The sequence below is a fragment of the Chrysemys picta genome, chromosome 9 (genome assembly GCF_011386835.1).
Source record: "Chrysemys picta bellii isolate R12L10 chromosome 9, ASM1138683v2, whole genome shotgun sequence".
Classification (NCBI taxonomy): Eukaryota; Metazoa; Chordata; order Testudines; family Emydidae; genus Chrysemys; species Chrysemys picta.
The window spans coordinates 15,605,778-15,627,096 of record NC_088799.1 but is presented as its reverse complement, the minus strand read 5'-3'; the positions used below and the strand labels follow the sequence as shown (position 1 = coordinate 15,627,096).

Sequence of the window (21,319 nt, the reverse complement as noted above, 5' to 3'; positions counted from 1 at the left end):
ACAGTAGCAAAAAATGTCCTATTGGATCTCTAGTTACTAAATCTTCATTTTTATTCTAAAAAAAGCCCCCTATTTAAAGTGCATCTCAACAGCCTGCTATATCACTATTCCTGATATTGAACATTATTCTGCTAACAGCCAAGCCAATTCAACTCATTCTGCTATTAAACATGTCGAAAGGACTGGCAAAAAAAATATAAAATAATATCTTCCAACCCAGTACAAAAGAATATTATTTTGTTATTTGGCTAATCCTCATGTCAGTGTAATATGTGGTGCTACCAGGTCTTAGGTATCTTCATCATCTTCACTTACAGTTTTCCATAACATTAACAATATTCATCAGCCTTCTGAATTATCAATATTTCCAGGATTCTTCCAACACGTAAGGCCTCATTCTGCCTTTTCTTATGCCCTCAGATTTCCCGGTTGAAGCCAAGGCACACAGATACCATGATGATGAGCACTGTATAAAATGACTGATGGAGACAGACAGCGAAGAAGGCAGGATTGGATGCTAAATATGCTCACCAGGTGCACCGATCCATGCATTTTAAGCAGATCACACCTCAATGAATAATTTTTCATTGCTTCAAACCCTTGTTCCACATACACACACTACTGTGGTGGCCCCATCTTTGATTGGCATAAATATCAATGTGGAAAAACATTATTATTTTTTTTAAATGGCATTTATTAATGTCAGTTTATAGTCCAATTCTGCAAATTCCTGCTCAGGCAAATAGTCAGTGCGACTACATAGGCCACTAAAACCTGCTTGTGTGAAAAAAGGTTTGCAGGACTCTTGGTTTTATTCAAACCATGTTCAATATTTAACTGCACACCCTACTTTAATTCCATGGAAGTGTCGAATAGGCCCCTATTACTTGAGAGAAAAGGAAACCAGAAGAAAGAAAGATGACAACCTCATGATGAAGGCTCAGCATACTGTAAGTTTACTTGACTGCTTATTAATAGGCATGTTTTCTGTGCATTGTGTTCTCTTTCTGATCAGCACGTTTACAAAACCAAAATTTCAGTTGAATCAAACATAGTGATCCGTTTCATAAGCATTTCTTTTAGTTCTTCCTATTTTGTTTTTAGGCATGAACTGTTATATCAATCTGGCTTTCAACGGCTGGCTGCTTCTGGCTTATAACATTTTTAATAGCTATTTCTCACTATTTCAGACATGTAGAGAAATGAACAATGTTTCCTCCACCCAGACACACACATTTACAAAGCTGCAGCCACACAGCCCTTTCCTTATTTTGTAAATTGTGTGAGCCTTTTGAAATTACTCCTCACTGATATGTTTTGTGTTCTGGCAGCAAATTTACTATTGATTTCTGATTCAGACGCTGTGGAATGATTGAAACTCCTCAACGTATCAGCTGAATAACCTTCTAAGTGCTAAATGAGGTGAGTTTAGAAGATCTATTCCTCAACAAATTAGGGACCCAATTTTTGTTTGACTTGAATAATTGAAATGAAAGTGCTATAACAGGCCTCTCCCATTTAAATTATTCAGCGTCTGGTATTCTTCCTCTTTGGATTTTGTGCATATCCAGGAAATGTCTGCTATGCCCAGGAAATGTGTGCCATGTACAGTGGGGGGAAAAGCATTAGAAAATGAAGTTCGGGCCCAAATGACATCTATTCTTTACAGCGAAGTGTTGAGAAAAATTTGATCCCTAATGCTAAGGGCTACTTCTGAGTCAGAGCAGCAGTTCACCCTAGGTCTTGCCAACCTTGGAGCATCACGCAGGGTCAAATGTTCACATAGATTAACTGTTCTTGAATAATTTAACTAATGTAGTAGATACAAGTAGGCTTTTCTCCAACCCAATATATGTCTCTTAATTTTGGGAGCTCTGGACAGATTATCTTCACTTTGGTATGTGAAGTTTCACAGCGTGCCCTTTGTTTTCTTGTACACTCTCCTTCCCCACCAGTCAACATTGGCACCAACCATTCTTCAGGGGTTCAAAGTGGCAGCATGAAGAGACTCAACATCTAGATACTGTTGAGGCAGATCTACCATTAATCCAAGCCAACAGATCCTGTGGCTGACCAAATTAATGGAGGCAGGGTTTTTGGTTGCATTTGGGGCGGGGGGTGGGGGGACAGGAGCACAATGCCATGGAAAGAATGCATAGCAAGAGGCAAAATGAATGCACTTTCAGTAGAGGATTTCATATCTCCATTTCTGGAATCATTTTTTTAAATGGAAACTCAGTCCTGCTCAGAGGCTAAAAGAATATCAGTTATTTTGGACAGAATATATCTTGCACAAGAGCTGCCATTTAAAAAACACACACACACACACACAAAAATATGACGACATAACTGTAAAACACTCAGTCCTTAAGTATTATGGGAATTCTTAAAATAAGTGTTATAAGGACATAAAACTGCTGATGTTCGTTAAGAACAAACAAACCAAACACAGTTATGTAGGAGCCGATTAGTCTCTCAAATTACATTTGCTTTACACTGGTGTTATGGCCAATCACATTTCTCCCGATATTCACCAGCATACGTGAGAGGTGAATTGGACCTAAATGTTTATTTCTAAAATGCACGGTCCTGATATTCCAATCTTGTCCACACCTTGAACTGCTGAGCAATCATTTACAGCTATTCAGCAAGAAAGAGGGGCAAATTAATTAAATGGCAATCTTGTTTCCACTGAAGCAAATAATATTTCTAACACTACACTCTTGAAAGTCTTCAGTGGATGCTGCTTTTAATTTTATTTTTTAAAAAGTCAGTGCCAGCAGTGGAATAAGCAGTCTTGCTATAATAAAGCAGGAGTGAGCTTTCAGACAGGAATTTCAACAGCCATATCCATGTTAGGTACTACTCCTTTAAGTGACTAATAGCTGAAATCAGCAATATATTTTTAGGACCCAAAGGATGGAAGAAAATAAAAGTTAGGGAAACAGGAGGAAAAACATCAGGTCACAAAGAAAGTGATGGCTGCCATATTTGGTAAACTATACATCGAAATGGTACATTTTAAATTCAAATAAGAGCTTTATCTTTAAAAAAGTATGTGTGTGTGTGGGGGGGGGGTAGCTAATGAAAACAGATGAAGACACACACACACCTTCCCGGGGTTTAGCATCAGTGTGTAACAATGTGCTGTACCACAAGGTGAGATCCTCCACACTCCAATGCCCACCCACCACATCTGCGTTAGTAGCCAACATTGATTCTGTTCCCATGATGACCCGTGTGTATAAAAATACAAATACACACACACACACACACACACAGGTGTGTATGCAAGCATTGATTTAATCAAGCTCCATAAGACAAGCCCGTGCACTGCCTGATGAGAGTGGCAAGGAAAGGTGCATCCCATTCTCCTGAGGGCAATGGAGGTGAGAATGGAAATCATTAAGGGCTCATTATGTTCTAATTTCACAACAAAAACGTCAAAATGGACTCTATTCCTCCCCCCCTACAGGGGAGCGGCAGCAGCCAAGCCAGGCCCCACGAAAGAGCATGCAGATCAGTAGGGTAACTGCTGCTGTAAGAATGACCACATATCTCAGGACAAAAAGAAATGAAAAGCCACATCCTCCTTGGCCAGGGTTTGTTTGCGTCTGGCTGTGTGTGTGTGTGTGTGTGTGTGTGCGCGCTTTAATTCAAGCCAATGTCTCCGTCACCTGGCTGAACCCAGATGAAAGGGAAATGTCACACTTCTCCCAGGTGGAGCAGAGCCGCAGAGACAGCCCAGCCCACACGGCGGAGAGCATGGCAGAGGGAGACACAGACATGTCCCCAGCTCCCTCCAGCCGCTCCAGGGTCGCTACCTTGCAGCAGCAGGTTCGCTTCGTGCCAGGTGCTGGCCGAATAGCAACGGGGGAAAGGAAACACTTGCCGGGCAAGCCTGGACTTCCCCCCACATCCCCCCCCCCCCGAACAAAACAAAACCCGACCCACCAGACGGGGTCGGGATGAGTGAGCTACATCCCACCCCCATCGCAAGCTACGTGATGGACACACACAGCGCTGGGGGGCAACAGAACATGTCTCGGGCAATATGGACTAGCAGCTCCCCCTGGGCTAGTTATTCCGTGCATGGCGGGGAGGTGGGGGCGGGGGGGACAGGTTGTAGTTCTGCAGATTTATTTATTCCCCCCCCCCCTCGATCTTCAGAAAGCATCACACACACGCTCACTCACTGGGGCTCTGTCACACACACACACACACACACACGCGGGCGCGCGCGCCCAGAGCTGCGCCTGGATCACGCTTGCAAAGCCGAATAAATACCACCCGCGTGCATAAAATAGCAAACTTATCCCATGCCGAGCCATAAAGCGCGCGGGGGGGGGGGGTGAGACACGGGCGGGGGGAGTTGGATTAGGAGTAGGATTTTTTTTTTTTTGCTCACCCTCAGGGCTGAGAGATCTATCTCATCCAGGCTCCGAGCCGGAGAATCACTCGCCATGTTTACTTCTTTGCCGGTGAAATTGACCAAAAATATAAATGAAACGCTGCGATCTTCTGCGTGGATCCCCACCTGGGTCTATTACACTCCTCTTCTCATGCGGGGGGTCGGGGTGCGAGACACCCCCACAGCGCGCCAAGGAAAAAGACAGCACAACCAAAAAAAATAACACAAGAAAACAAAAATCCCTCAGCAAACGGTGCCTGCCTGGGCAAATCTTCCTTTGCAATCCTTTTGGTAGGGAGGGTGAGGCCGGTGCAAAGCTAAGGGTGATGCTGGGGAGTGGGTGTATTTAAATAGGACATGCTTTTCTGTGGATGGCGGCTGCATTGGCTGCTGTTATAATGAGACACATCAACTCCTCCAGTCGGATGGAGAGAGAGCCACACAAGTGTCTATCACGGCTTCCTGGGAGGAGTGAGAGTCACAAAGTGGGTGTTGCCTTCCCTCAGGAGAGAGGCAGTATTTCCATGCCATGTGTTTTGCACCATTATCCTACAGGGGAAAGGAATGAAGGTAAAAACTGCCTGGACCTGGACCCTGCCGATTTGTGGACCTATAACCCTCAAATGGGACCATCAAAATAAAGAACAATTGTAACAGATCCTGTCCCTTCAAAAGAAAAAAAAAAACCACTCACCCCCACAAAACACACACACACATCCTTCCTACAGTTGGAGCACCACAAAAACCCGGATCTGGCACTTAGATCCGTCTGGATCTTGGCAAATTTTGGCCCATTGTATTATCTAAATTGAAAAGAAGTGTAGCTGTTCCTACTTTAAGAGAAAAATCTGGACCCTGATATAACCCAGCCCAATAGCACCGGAAAAACACATGCATGGTACCTGGGTCCTGCTGCATTCAATCAATTTTGAGCACTAATTCCCCAAGTTTTACTGTCTAAATAGAGGGGTAAAAAATGTAGACACTCCAAAAAAATCCAGGCCCTGTTGCAAACCGATGCAGCAGCTCTGCAAAAATGTGTATCTGGCACGTGGATCCTGCTAAATTCAGATAGTTTTATTTAAATTCCAAATCCAGGAATTGTACCAGGCATATAGAGAATGGTAGCTCCCCAAATTCCACTTCAAAAATCCAGACCCATCTCTGCCCAAAAGCACCACAAATATTTAGCAGCTGGATCCTTCCATTTTTTGCCGACCCCTCAACCCCCCTAATTATACCATTAAAATAGACAACATATGTTGCCACTCCTCCTTTACCAAGAGAATTCAGAATTCCACACATCCTGGTGCAAGAGCAGCCACATATGGTATATTAGGTTGGTACAATTTGGGGGCTGGAGCCAAAAATTGCCAAGATTCAGAGGCACGAATCCAGGTTTTCGCAGCACTCATGTTCCAGGATGAATTAGGGTCTGGAATTGTTAGGTGTAGAAGGAGTGCCCACACTTAATTCTCTATCTATGCCATTCAATATGGAGTTGAGGCCTAAAAATTGTCTTGAACCAATAGGATCCAGATATCAGATCTGTTGTTTTTTGCAGTGCTCTTGCTCTGAGATGTGTCAACAACTGGATTTTTTTGGTTCAGTAGAAGCAGCTTGACTGGCTTGGCTACACTGGCGCTGTACAGTGCTGCAACTTGCTGCGCTCAGGGGTGTGAAAACGCCCCCCCCCCCCGAGCACAGCGAGTACAGCGCTGTAAAGCGCCAGTGTAATCAGAGCCTGCAGCGCTGCACGCTCGCTCGCAACGCTGCAAGCTATTCCCCTCCGAGAGGGGGAGTACATACAACGCTGCGAGACAGCTCTGGGAAGTCCCGAGTGTAGCCAAGACCTTTGAGTGCAGTAGAATCTAGCACAATCCAGTTGGATCCAGGAAGATCCAGCTTTTACCTTTTTCCTTATTTGTTACTCTCAACCACCCCCAAACCTGGTACATTCCATGTATTTGTTGCCTCAGGAAGGATATTATAGAGAATGCACTGGGGAGATTGTCAAATTTCACAGGTTTGTGTGGGGATCTTACAAAATGCAGATCTGTGAAGTGGCAACACAGCCACACAGTAGCTTGTGTACAGAAGAGCAGTTGGATGTTAATTGTGCTTCATGGATTAAGATGCTCTTTGTACTTCTTTTTAATAGCAAACAATCATGCAATTGACAGAAAGGCTTGATGTTTGCAGCTAGTGCATAAACGGTTTTGTAGTCTGAGATTCAGCACACATATTACCAGGAGTAATTTGGGAAGCAGAGGTAGCCAGTGAGCTAGCCTAGCAAAACAGAGCCTAGCTACTGAAATTTCCCCATAAGCAATAGGATATCATAAGCCAGGCACAGATCTAGGGGCAGCCCATTACCCCACCCCACTTTGTCTCCTCTGTTCACGGTCACTGTGCTGTCTGCACAGTGAATACCCTGCAGGGAAGGAAGTTCAGAGCTCTAGAACTGAATCAATGTCTTATTATCATTATTAGCACTGATCACAGAGTTACTGATACATGCAGAGACATAGAGCAACAGCGTCATCACCCAGTGCTGGTAGTTAGAGCATTTTCCCCTAGAAAATTCCAAGTGCAAAGCTGAATGTAATTATTTTAATTGAACTGCCAAATATCTCAGGTAACTGACTTATACAGAAATATAAGGGTTGAAAGCCTGCTTAGTGGTGCAGCGATGCAAGCATAGTTGAGCTCGTATCAGGGTTTCCAATACAAGAATAAGGAAATCATTAACATATCACAAAAAGATTAATCTCTGCTGACATTTAAAGGATCTAATTTGACTCAAATCTTAAATTACAGGGACAAAAGCTTTTACAAAACCACGGAACAATCAAATTGTTGCCACGCTTCTCTCATTTTTTTAAACAATGGAATTGTTTTTTAAACCAAGTGATGTTTATATTGGTTGCAACCTAAACATTGCAATATTGTACTAATACATGGGAACCTGAAAGCCAAATTGGCTAGAAGCCAGCAAAAAAACAAAAATGAAAGCAGTGTTACTGTCTTCATTGTTCTAGATGAGAGAAATGAAAAGAGCAAAATGTACTTTTAATATTCTTTCAATTTAGAGAATATAAAGTGTAATTTATGAAACAGATGATTTTTTTTAACAGATATAAGTCTCAATCCTTCCACAGGCCTGCTAGCATGGACACCAGCAACAATATGATGCTACCATGTTGGCAGAGTTACTTGCAGAATTGAGGCCTATAATTTGTCCTTGAAGACGGTAAATATACAGAGAGCCTACTTATATCAATAACAGAATAAATATACTGAATTATAGCTTATAGTAAAGTGTAGTGAAAATTCCAATTGCTTCAATGCACTTCAGTGTGCAAATGCATCTACAGTCATAATGAACATCTGTTGATAGGCTCTTCCGCGAAAAGAAATGACTTTATTATTCATGTGTGTGTGTTTATAATATCCAAATCTGTGATCACTTTAGGACTTCAAGATTGTTGTAATTGTGCTACATATAATGTCTTGGTGGCAATGGACATAGAATCCAGATAGCAGAAACTTCAGCCAGCTAGGAAGTTTCTATCTGAATGATTTTTTTAATGGAAAATGCAGTTTTTGCAAGATCAAAATTTTCCATGCAAAAATTTCAGTTTTGCTGAACATTTTTGATATTCCATCAGAAAATTGAAATAAAATATTTAATTTTGGGTTAGTTTCACTTGAATCAGAATATTTCATTTTGTTGAACTGACCAGAAACTCTTCGTTTTTAATCAGTTCAGCATTAAACAGTATTTTCCTATCGTGTTGCATTGCCTCATGGGAACTATAGTTTGGGCACCCATTCTATCCTATTGGCTGGGCTCACTAAAGAACTACATCTCCCATGATACAAAGCAGAGTTCTGTCTCACCAAGCAGCCTAGTACATAATAGGAGTCATATAATTGCAGATGTGTCATGGTAGATGTAGTACAGACAAGGAGCATAGTCGATAGTGGAGAATGGGGACCTCAGGCTCCTGAACTACAACTCCCATAAGGCAATGCACTACAATACAGAAATGCAATTTAATAATGAACTAATTTGAAATGAATCATTCTGGATCAGTTCAACAAACCAAAATTAAACATTTCAGTTTCAAGGACTATCAAAATGATTTGTTTCACTAAAAAATTTGGAAACAAAATATTTTGTCATTTTTTAATTGAAAATTTTCTGAATATTTCATTTTGCAAAAATATTAATAATACATAATAATAAATCAATTTTGTCCCAATATGGGATTCAAATTGTGATTTAAGTTATAAAAATGATTTGAGTTATAAAAAATCATGATTGACGTTAAATAATGATTTAAGATATAAAAAAAGCCGTGTGTTGACGGGACACATTTGCTTAATAAGATTCTAATTGAATTCAATAGGCTTTGGCTCAGACTTTGCAAAGAAAAAGAGTGACTGAAGTAAGGAAGCATGGTAGGTCAGATTTGGGGCCTATTGACTGACAATATCCTGTCCACTAACATATTTTGTTAGTAGGGGAAGGAAGAAAAATTCATCTGATTCACTGGTTTCAAAGACCAGATCTTCAGTTGGTGTAAATTGGCACTGCCACATTGACTTCCATGGAACTATGCTGATTTACATCAGCTGAGGATCTAGGCCAACATTTTTACATGAAATGCAGTAGTTAAAGGGCATTGCCAAAACACACTAAAGGGTGTTTAAATATTAATACTCTATTAAATGGATAATAATTGGATTTCAAGCTAACGTGATTCCTGCCGCAGCTGCGTTACGAGATACTCAGAAATTAATGGCTACTTGTGTCCATCCTGCATCTATTGATCTTCCCAAATGCATTTTAATTGACACATCATCTGCTTGTCCCTTCTCCATGCTGATGTGACTTTCCACAGGAGAGATGAAAAGCAATTGGAGAACACTTTGGGTACGTCACTATCACACCTAGAGGCTTTGCCTGTGTTTTATTATTGGTGACCATCACTATTGTTTAGTAGAACAGGTGGTATCCACACTAATAATGAGTGACTGCAGCATGGTATTTCTATGCGAGCCTTATCTGCATCACTTGAGTCACTCCACAACATGGCATGGTATCACTCAACACAATGCGAGTCATTACACACTATAAGCAGTGCGATGTGACACAGTGACAATGTAGAACTGATGAATGAAATTGTTTTTAATTGTTCACTTTATTAATGTAACTTCATAAGTAAAGTTTTATGAATGAAACAATATTCAGAATCCACCCTAAAAAGAAAAGGTACAATAAAAGGAAAATCAAAGCCCGGTCCGAGTGTGAAAGTCATGTCTGCAATTGATGGGTGATCAATCACCAAACCTGGAGGCAGCATGACACAGCAAGACCTATAGACTCTGAATTCAAACTAAAGCCTACAAAAAGGATGGGTGAGATGGAAAACTTTGGAGGAGGGTAACATTTTGCTGCCAACATGGAAGGGCATCGGTGCATGCCCAACAGAGACCCAGCTCGTCCTTGTGCCCGGCTTTCCTGGCCAGTTAGCCGCCACAAGCTATGAACCCAAGCTGCAAACTCAAGCCACAGACTCAAGCAGGACTGGTAACTATGCAGGGGCTGCAGAACATCTGAAGGATGTGTGTGTGTGTGTGAATGTGTGTGTGTGTGTGTGTATAGGTATTAGGTATAATGTGTGTGTATAAGGATTAAGATATTAGTTATTGGTCATAAATCAAATTGTTATCATAATAAATGTGGCATCTTTATCTTGTCCCCTTTAATAAGATCCCGCTAGTTTTTATTGGTATAACACAGTGAGGAAACTTCACTCTTGTTGTCCTAGCCTCTCCTTAGGTAAATGGACCTTATTTACTCAGAAGTTGTGTGTGTCAGTAAATATTGCTTGGAAGAGGAGTGGGTATTAGAGGACACAGTTAGGCCTTAGGACATGCAAAACTGCATGCCCGAAAAGCTGCAGTAGGAAGGAGAGCTGTGGGGCATGACTGTTGCATACTGCTCCTGGTTCCTCCAAGCCCTGCAGAGTTCACACTCTGATAGATCGCCACAGTCAGAGTTGCAGTGGAGCGCATCATGGGGTAGCACATAGCATATGGTCTATGAATGAAATCCTGGCCATTCTAAAGTCAAAGGCAAAACTCTCATTGACTCTACTGGGCCCAGGATTTCACCCTATGTATTTTCATTTTAGTAGCCTACATCGCTGGGACTACTCTTGCTTCTGAAGCCGGGAGTGTGTCCAGGGCTTGTGAGATCACTCCCTGAGCCTGCATGTTGCATTGCCCAGCACCAGTACTTTGCTGGTACAGTTTCTGCACATGGTAAATATATATATACATATCCCTTGTGGTTATGTAGAAAAACATTTGAGTTGACTTACTAAGTCTGTATACCGCCTGCCCTGCAACAATAATGCTGGGTGTTACCTCAATGGGGTGTTGACCTTGAAGCCTCTTGATAGAAATTACTCTAATTCCCAGTAGGTGTCAACGCCTCCCCGGTGGGGTCTCCATCTGGAAACAAGAAGTTGGAAGGGGCGAGGGCCTCTAGTAGGTCATTTAGACCAGCCTCCTGCATCATGGAAAGATTGCTTTCATTACTAACAAGCCCCCCTTAACAGCTGAGTGTCAAGCCTACCTATAAATGCCTCAATTGAAGGTAATCCGGTGTAGCTGTAGCCAGGTCAGTCCCAGGACATTATGCTTAAACTATTTATGTTAGACAATCTGTTCCACCTTGCATTTTGCTGTGATTCTGGGAGTTCCTTTTTCAGACCTGAAGAAGAGTTCTATGTGACTCGAAAGCTTGTCTCTCTCACCAACAGACATTGGTCCAATAAAAGACATTACCTTACCCACTTTGTCTCTCTACTGAAGGTAACTCCAATATCTCCCTTGGCCATTTGGTAGATACACCTTAGGACTTACTGGACTAGACAGAAGCAAGGTGATGCCTTTTGAAGAATTTAGTATCACTGAAAAGTCCTCTGCTCGCTATGAATGTTGTCATTTCATGTAGGGTTTCACTACAGCTCTACTAGGATTGTCTCTGCAAGACACACCATGGGAAAGACAAAGGCTTTCTGGAAGCCTTTGGTGTCTTTTAATCAGTATCTCCCTTAGAACGAACTTTCATATTCAGTTGTACACGAATGGTGCAAAAACAATTTCTTCCTTCCGATCCTCAGTGCTGTTACTTTGTAACTGGGGTATAAAAGAGACTCCCACAGGGCCAGCCAAATGCTCCACCAGATCTTTGGGCTTGATCTGGGAAGTTCAGCTGCTTAGATCACCCATGTTGGCTGGTCTGTACATCACCCTATATATATCAATGTAAGGCAGCTATTTAATAACTATGTCAGCATCAGAGTGGGGTTGCTTCATCATAGCCACTGATACGTATGGTATAGAGTCAAATTCTGCTCTCAGTTACACTGGTGCAGATCTGGAGTAACTAATGAAGTCAACGTCATTGTCACTATTGATGTCGCCTCTTCAGCAAGAAGCTCAGAAATGGGAGTTTTAATAGAGAACTTCAGGGCCTGCGCCTGCTCCATTAATCAAGCAAGTGACCCCATTTGCATTCTTGGAGTTCAGCAGAGCTATTTTTTGTGTGCCAGGCCTGCAGGATCTGGCCCAGAGTGAACATATGACAAGAAAAGCTTCTTAAAATAGTTAAGTGTTGCACTACTTAAAACCAAAGATCTGTAATCAGTGCAATGGGGGAATCAGCATGGGCTCTTTGAAACAACTCCATGGATTCATATACAGAGAACAACACTACGCATTTAAATATCTAAGGACACTGCAAATAAAGAGACAGGATGCTGGTACAATTCAACATGCTGTGTTAACCATACCTCCAAGTGCACGTTCTTCCCCTACACATCTTGCATTTAGTTAGGAAACAATATTTCTTTTGTTTAACCTGTCACTGCAGGTAAGATTTCATCCTCGGAGGGGTGGGGGGAGGGACTACACCTGGTCACTCAAACATTTGTAATTTGACCAGATTGGACCACGTCCTACAAGCACGCCAAAAACAATGGTATAAAGTGTATCAAAATAAGCCCCACTGCTTTTTGTGGCACATGTAGCTTATGATTAAGCCCTATATCTGGCCTGTGTGAGTTAAATGATGGTTTTCAGGGCCAGGGGATGCTAATGCCCCTGGAAGTGATCTTCTATTATTAACCCTGGCTAGGGCTGAATAGAGGTTCAAGTAAGAAGCTGCAATTTTTAAATAAAATAGAACTGCATTTTCAAAGCTTTGCTCGCCTCAGTTAGCATGTGCACACTGACATTTGTGTCTTTGATAGTCCCCTATTAGTCCATATATAGTATCTGAGGCCTAATGTATTATTTATTTATGTAACACATTTCCATGATGCTTTATGTTGTGCCTCTTCTCCAAAAAATAAACCATCAAAAACCAAATCTGAGGGTGGAGGTTATGTGTGTATTGAATCTGTTATAGGACTTTAGACCCCACTGATTAGAATTGTCCAAAAAAAAAAAAAAAAAAAAAACCTATGCAAAACCTTATTTGTGCACTAATTGCAGGGAATGTCATGTGATTTCACCCCTTAGCAAATTATGGCCCTGCTTGGGAATATTAACTCATGCCTTCATGCTGTGATCTCAAGGATAAAACCCATCACTTCTATAATTAGTCAGCTATTGCTATTCAATATTGCTCATGGGGGAGGGATAGCTCAGTGGTTTGAGCATTGGCCTGCTAAACCCAGGGTTGTGAGTTCAATCCTTAAGGGGGCCACTTGGGGATCTTGGGCAAAATCAGTACTTGGTCCTGCTAGTGAAGGCAGGGGGCTGGACTCGATGACCTTTCAAGGTCCCTTCCAGTTCTAGGAGATGGGATATCTCCATTAATTTAATTTATTAACCCAGTACTGCAAGATGGTTCCAGAGCCTTCAGAACATGAAAGTCCTCCCAGACTCTGTGCTAGTGAATATCTCCAACTTCACAACCCTGACTGCAGGTCTGAACATCTGCACTGTTTTGAAGTCCCTCTGATCTGAAAGATTTGGTATTTTGATATTATCTTAATGTTGATTATTCTGGATTCTAAAATATACCGTATATCTTGAGTCTCTCGCTCTTCCCCAGATAGCTTAATGTGTGCTGGAGACTTAAAGCCACTTTTGCTCCCAGCCCTGGTTCGGCACTGACCATAGTTCAGCCAAACAAGAGAATCTGGCTCTATGTTTTGGCAAATTGTACTTTGTCTTCAAGTTAATTAAGAAAAAGTCAGGGCACAGGGAATTTGGATTTTAATGGCAAGCAGTCCTGATGTATGGGCAGGGTGTAATATCTTTCCTTGGGGAAAAAAATGTTTACATAACTAGACCCATCTGTTTGCAGCTGGTATAAGTGCTGTCATTGCATATGCTGTGGGGCTTGAGTGACTGCCAGGAATGTAGAGTAACCAGAGACATAGATGTGTGTAAGAAAACTACATGAGCACCTGTGACAATGGAGGGAAACCTGGCCCTAAGCCCATCCTTGTTTCTCCACTTACGAATTTATTTTTAATTATTGCCCCACGTTTGGTTGTTATTTGTAATTGAAATATAGACACAAGAGGTATTTTGCCTCCGCTTTGGTGGAATGTGTTGAATACAAATGCACAAGCCCAGTTAAATGCAAGGACCATTGATGTGAAAAGCAAAAGACTAAACCCAACAAGCTGGATTTTTTAAAAGCCCAAACCTCAGCCCTCCCACTCTTCCTCAGCGACTTCCCCACCACAGAAAGATCCTGTTAGAGGACAATTGGAAATGCAGAGTGGGGAATTTTTCAATTAAACAGACATAGCTGCCCAGATAAAAAAATTTTGAGCCCATTCCAGCTGCCCTTACGTACACGTTACTCAGTTAGTGTTGCCATTACCATGACTCTTAAGACATTTCCCAGTCTTCTTGAAACCATAGCGCCTGGAGTCAATCGATTAGGAGAAAATCTCAGCTTTCATTCTTTCCTAGTTTCTAGACCCTGTGGGGGCAGAGAAAAGCGTGAAAGCATAACTTGAACATACCACAAACTCTCAAAAACCAGGCAGCATATAAAAAAGAATCCAACTTGTATTTTTAAAATCATGACTTTTTTTTTTTTAAGCCAATCCTATGATTTTTTGGTCCTGACCCATGATTTTTGATCTCTTGGGTTTGGCAGCATTGTCCTTTCCTGGAAGTCACTGGAAATTTTGCATGTACAAGACTACAGAATCAGGCCTTTTGAAAGTGTGGGGCAATGCATAGAAAAGACCAAAGCAAAGACCCTGGCGAGAGTGACTTTCTTAGCCACCTTAGCTGTCTAAAATACAATTAAAATAGTGACAGGGAATCCAACACTGTGAAGAAGTAGCTGAGACATCAGGTAATGGGCGCTCTCTCATGTTACACCGTTTTTGGAAAGGGTTTTTGGAAAGCCAGAGCAAGTTCAACATGCATTAGTGAACCTTCCACTTCATAGTTTAATTTGCTCAGTAACGTTAAGAGCATGCGCACTGTCTATTGGTTTAGCAATGCACTATTGGCTGTACACAGTAACATTACATATTGGCCCTTTTGTAAAACTGCCCGGGGTAAGTGAACTACCAAAATGGTTTGGGGGTTTGGCAAAGCCACATGAAGTCTTTCATCCTTAGGATATTGGGTTAGATTAAACCTGTTTTGACAGTGACTATGATTCCTCCTGATCATCACCGAGTGGTCTATGTGAATGAATTGATGGTCTCAGTCCACTTCCTAGCCCCACTTCACAAAAAAACTGTTACAAACCAGCACTAACTGACACCCTATTGGCAATCTCAGATAAAACACCAAGGAATGACTGGACATGAAAACCAAGTCACCCTTTAAAACAGTCTCTCCATCTCAGAGGTAAGGCACGTTGTCAGGGCAGCGAGGGGAAGTTTGCTCTATTACTACCTGGCCCTGATCTGTTTCTTTTATGGCTGTGAGTCTGGCAACCTTCACAAGAATTAAATCCATGTATACATTGTTATGAAGTACAGTAAAATCAGTGGGGGTTACTGTGTTGGGCAAATTGGAATGGGCTTTAGTGGGATGGACACATGGGACTCTCGCTTCCTCTCCCCGGACCATAAATTGACACAGCAAACTATTTTTTTTCTGAGACTCATCTGTGAAATGACCATCTGGACCAATCCCTTTTCCTCTGCTGTTCAGACTCATCTAGCTAGGATGAGCGACCAGTTACCTGCTTCCAATATGGTTTTTTCCACACCTTGCTGAACTTGGTTTTCTTCATTTGGACTCTTCCTTAGCTTTGAAAGGTACTTACAAACTGCACTGGATTATACTATTGACAATAACAGGTCTATAGAAAATAGACTACAATTTAAAACAAACAAATCTAACAGCTAGTGAATTCTCGCCATTAGTGCATCTTGGGAGGAGAGCTTTATGTAAAAGAGAGCTAGCTGTCTGTATGGAGTTAACAGAAAGAGTGCCATCTACTGGCACATAAGGATATCCAGCTCTGTGTATAAGTAAGGAGGATCAATCAATACAGTAGTTGTTGTCATGTTCTGCCCATGGCTTCTATAGTTGCTGCTCACAACATGCGGCTCTGAGCACCTGTCTGGGCTCCAGCTTGCCACATGATTTGCCCCAGAATGTAAAGACTGAGAAAAATCTCCCCATCTGCTTCTGCTCATTGAACAATCTGGAACACTGGGCTCTGAGCAGCAGCATCCACTGGTTCCCTGGCTTAGAGGGGACTTTATACAAAGCAGCAGTTCTAAGTACTTCAAGCCTGTAATGCCTGGCAAAGGAATCTCTCAGCTCATGGACAGTGGGCTGGGACCACTGTTGTGGAGACCCATTGTGTCTGAATCCTTTACATTCATTGCCCCAACAGGGCCTGCTATAAGGAGGGGTTCAGCAAAAAGGTTCAGTAGGGATATGTTAGATACCTAAAGGGGAGGCGATGTGGTTTAGTAGATAGAGTGCTGGCCTGAGCATCAGGAGAGCTGAGTTCTAATCCCAGTTCTGTGTGACCATGGGCAAGTCACGTTGTCTCTCTGTGCTTCTATTTCCCCTCGCACCCTTTGTCTGCCATTTAGATTTAAGTTCTAAGGCTAGAGATCCTTTCTATGAGTCCGTGCAGTGCCCAGAACAGTGAGGCTCTGATAAGGGACCTCTAGACACTATTCTAATACAAATATTAATAAATATAGAACATTAATTCCTACACTGGCTGCGCCAGAAATCTCTTTGAAGAATGTAAACAAGGGGAAGTATGATCTTGTAGTAATAGACAGGAGAATAGAGGAGGAGAAAGAATGAAGAAACTTTTCACCCTGGAGAAGGGAAGTCAAGAAAATCTGGGTAATGGTGCAGCACCATTGCAGGGGGAAACTGAGGATACGTCCTGGGATGACTCATTTCCCTGCAATCTGTTGCAGATCAGATAACTTAAAACAACATCTGTGATATGAAGTGTATGAGGAGAAAAAGGAAATAAAAGGGGAAAGGCCCAGTCTGCCGCTAACATGCAATTTCCCTTATCCAGGATAAACGAGAGCCTGAGAAGTGAAGAGAATAAGGTCAAAGGTATCTTTATAAAACACCTGGTAGAGGGGGCAGACTCCCTCAGCGTAATCCCAGACAAGGTTCGACATTATGTAATGCAGGGGTCATGACTGAGACTGTCAATGCAGGTACAGCCCACGCTGTGAAGTGGCAATCATAATCTTATTAGGCTTCGGGTTAGAACAGAAATTAAAGTTAAATGGGTGGAGAATGGACATGCAGTAAATTTTTAAAGGCAGATGTCAATAAGATGGGAGATAGAGTGATTCAAATCAGGTGGGATGAGGACTATAACCATCTGATTGACAATCAATGGCAATTAAGCTCCTAAGGTCCAGATTCTCAAATGTATTAAGGAGCCTAATTACTACTGGTTTCATTGATTGCTTTGAAACTGGGACTCGGGCACCTAAGTCACTTAGGACCATGGGAGTTAGACACCCAAATGCCTTTAAAAATCTGGCCCTTAGGTGCTTTTGAAAATTTTACCCAAGACCTTTTTTATCTTTAACTACTATGATTTCTGTTTAAGAGCTGAGCTAATGCCCAACTAAAATTACCCATTACAAATCCTGAAAAACTACAACACAACCAGTGGGGCAGATTTGCCCTGCTCAAAATACAGATCTTCAAACATGGTCCCACCCTTTCAGAATAATGATTTTTTTTTCCAGGCATGCAAAACTGGGGGTCTATAACGGACAAGTATCCAGTAGCCAAAAATGACTTCTCTATTTTCATTGTTTGTTTTTGGTTTCTCTAGTTCTTCCAGGTCTTTCATCGGCACTACTTGTTTAAACAATGTTGGCACCAAATGAATCCATTCTCTCTGGTGCAGAAGATTAGTTCGCCTTTCAGTCTTACTACAGCAAAAAGATCCGAACTAACTGCCATTTGATCATAAACAATAAGCACGTGTGGGTCAGAAGCATATGTTCTTGTGTAGTGAAGAATTGGAAAACAACCACTTGGATTTTGTTTAAAAAAACGCTTGGCACCTATTAAATATAGAGGGTGAAAGTAATGCAATTGGAGAATTAGCACAAGGCCTAAGCACCACGTACATCCCACTTAAAGCTTTACGCTGACCCACTCTCAAAGAACAGTTCTTCTAAGCATTGAGTTTGGCCTAGATCCTCAAAGGTATTTAAGCACCTAAATAGAAGTTAGGCGTCTAAATACCTTTGAAGATTTGACCTTTTGTGACTTTATTATGGGGAGGCAGTGTTGCCAGCTCTCACAGTTTTATCACTAGCCTTACAATATGTAGTGATCTTAAAGCCCCAGATCCTGGAGTCAGTTGATTATGTGAGAATCTCTGTTCTCAGCCCTCATAGCTGCAGTGGTTGAAAATGTGGCCCCTAAAGGTTTAAAAGCCAGAAGGTAAAAAAGAAAATCCCCAACATTTTGATTATTAGTCTTTAAATCTCATGACTTAAAGCCAGTCTCATGGTTTTTGGCAGCTTAACTCATGATATTTGACCGTTTGGGGTAGCCAATATAGCAGGAACACCAGAGAATTGGTCAGACGCTAATGCTTCCATTTTTGGAAAAGGATCAATGAAGCTTATTTCAGCTACAGCTCTGGAGTAGCCTCGCTGGAGGGAAAGTATTGGAAACACTGGTGGCAGGCTAGTTTACACACCATTTAGACACACCCATATAATTTAGTACACGATCTGTAGCCTGGTGCCATAAAAGGAAATTCTTATCTAAGAAGTATGCTCAAATCTTTTTGAACTGGCAGATAATGATGAAGCAGTGGCTATAATTCATCTGTTTTCCGGAAAGCGTTTGCCATTGTCCTGTGCATCAGACTGATTTACAAGGCCAGGAAGAATGATGCCAAGGGAGAGAACATTGACACTGATTAAAAACTGTTTCACTAAGTGATACCAGAAGGTGGCAGGTGCTGCAAAGCAAGTCCTGTGCTGCTGCACCCTGAACAACCCTTTCTCGTGGGGAAAAGGGATTTTGCCCTTGCTACCATGGCACTCCAGATTGACTACAATGCTTTACAACAGGGAAAGGAGTCCGTTCGGGGGAGAGCAGTACTAAGGGGAGCACCACAAGGTGCTGTCCTTCAGAGGTGACACTGACATGAGATCTCCCTGACCACACGTACTCATGGGGCTTTAAAGATCCCATGGTGCAGTGGATGTTCAGCTACTGGCCAAATTCAAATCTGGGTAATTAGTTAGGCCCAGATCCTCAAATGTATTTAGGCTCCTAACTTCCACTGGGCTCTAAGTCCCTTTGTGGAGCTAGCCCTGACTGCCTCCCTAAATTCCCCCTGCATTTTCAAATGGACATGGCATTTACTTCTTCTCCTAAACTGGGATTCTCAATAGTGCTCAGAATTGGCCTGTCTGCTGCCCTTGAAGAAAGTGGTAAAATGCCTATTGTCTTAAAAAATCCTATGCCTCATATGTATTATTGATGTACTTTGTCAAACATGTTGGATTCCACCCCAGAGGTGGCTGCATCTGAATGGTGATTCTTGCATATAATGTTTCTAGTTTTGTATAGTGCTTAGGGATCTTTTGGGGTGACAGGGGTTTGATAAACACGTAGAGTTGGGATCTTCAAAAGCATTCAGCATTGCCCTAACTCCTAGCCAATGGTAAAACTCTCATTGACTTCAGTGGAAGCACTGTTGGGTCAATGATGAGCATTTCTGAAAAATCCACCAATCAGTTATTATTATTGTAATGGTTGGTAGTCAAGTACTGGCCACTCTTATTTGGCATATCATTTGTCTTGAAGATTGGCTAGTAGGGCTTCATTGTTCTGTAATGTTCTTGGGTTACTTGTAAGGCCTGGTCTACACACAGTTTTTGTCCTGATTTAATTATTTTTATGAGGGGTGTGCATTTTTTTCCAAAAGAGTGAAATAACTCAGCAAATCATCAGGTGCTGATTTAATTACTTCTAAAAGCAAGGTGCTGATATCACTCTTTTTTATTGCAACAGTGAAATCAGCAGCTACATTTACAGGAATAAGGAGCTATAATGGTATCCTCAGACTGGTAAAACTGTGTCCACGATAGGCGGAGTTGTACCACTTTAACTACACTGCTTTAGCTACACTGTATAGCTATACTATAGTGAAAGTGCTATGCTACAACCTTTGTGTGTAGACAAGCCCCAAGAAGAGCTACTGGTGCAGAGGTTCTGAAACAATTTGTAGAGTGGGAATATAGTGCTGAGAGCCATTGAACTAAACTAAACCCTGTATATGATGGAAACCACGTCAAGCCACGTCAGTTTTGGGCCCCACACTACAAGAAGGATGTGGAAAAATTGGAAAGAGTCCAGCGGAGGGCAACAAAAATGATTAGGGGTCTGGGAGCACATGACTTATGAGGAGAGGCTGAGGGAACTGGGATTGTTTAGTCTCCAGAAGAGAAGAATGAGGGGGGATTTGATAGCAGCCTTCAACTACCTGAAGGGGGGTTCCAAAGAGGATGGAGCTCGGCTGTTCTCAGTGGTGGCAGATGACAGAACAAGGAGCAATGGTCTCAAGTTGCAGTGGGGGAGGTCCAGGTTGGATATTAGGAAACACTATTTCACTAGGAGGGTGGTGAAGCACTGGAATGCGTTACCTACGGAGGTGGTGGAGTCTCCTTCCTTGGAGGTTTTTAAGGCCCGGCTTGACAAAGCCCTGGCTGGGATGATTTAGTTGGGAATTGGTCCTGCTTTGAGCAGGGGGTTGGACTAGACGACCTCTTGAGGTCCCTTCCAACCCTGATATTCTATAATTCTATAAGCCAATGGGTGTGGCAGCACCCCTAATTCCAGCACCCATGTACTAGTGATACAGGATGATGCTTTCCTTGTTTAGTGAATCAAAAGCTGCATAGGAGACTACTGCCTACCATGCTGACTAATATTGTCTCACTGTTTCCTTGTGCTCCCATCCGCCTGTCTGTCTCTTCTCTTCTACTTAGACTGTAAGTTCTTTAGAGGCAGCAACCTTCTTCTTGGTTTGTGTGTGTACAGCGCCTAGCACAATGGGATCTTAGTCCATGACTAGGGCTCCTAGGCAGTACAGTAATACCAACAATCATAATATGAATGAACTTAGTTTTAATCTGTTTTTATTATAGCCACCATTTTGATCCTACTGCAAGCTTCCTTTCAAAACAACATGTCTCATCCCAAAGAGAATTTTCCTGATAAGATATTTTGAATAAATCTTTTTGAAAGGGTAATAATAGTCATCAGAATAAAACTGAGATGCACAGGAAATACAGAAAAACAGCACAAACCAAATTCAGAATGATTTGGATGATTCAGGCTCTTTAGGGCAAT

At 42.0% G+C, this 21,319-nt stretch overlaps 1 protein-coding gene across 30 annotated transcripts in view; it reads right to left on the bottom strand.

Annotated features, from left to right (window-relative positions):
• Window positions 1–5,053, bottom strand: part of TNIK (TRAF2 and NCK interacting kinase) — a 302,307-nt gene extending 297,254 nt beyond the window's left edge. For all 30 annotated transcript variants that reach the window (XM_042853762.2, XM_065557764.1, XM_065557762.1 and 27 more), the window contains exon 1: window positions 4,409–5,053. In XM_042853762.2, coding sequence (XP_042709696.1) covers window positions 4,409–4,465 — 57 coding nt within the window. In that variant the 5' untranslated portion in view covers window positions 4,466–5,053. The remainder of the gene's footprint in view (window positions 1–4,408) is intronic.
• Between the last annotated feature and the right edge of the window lie 16,266 nt (window positions 5,054–21,319).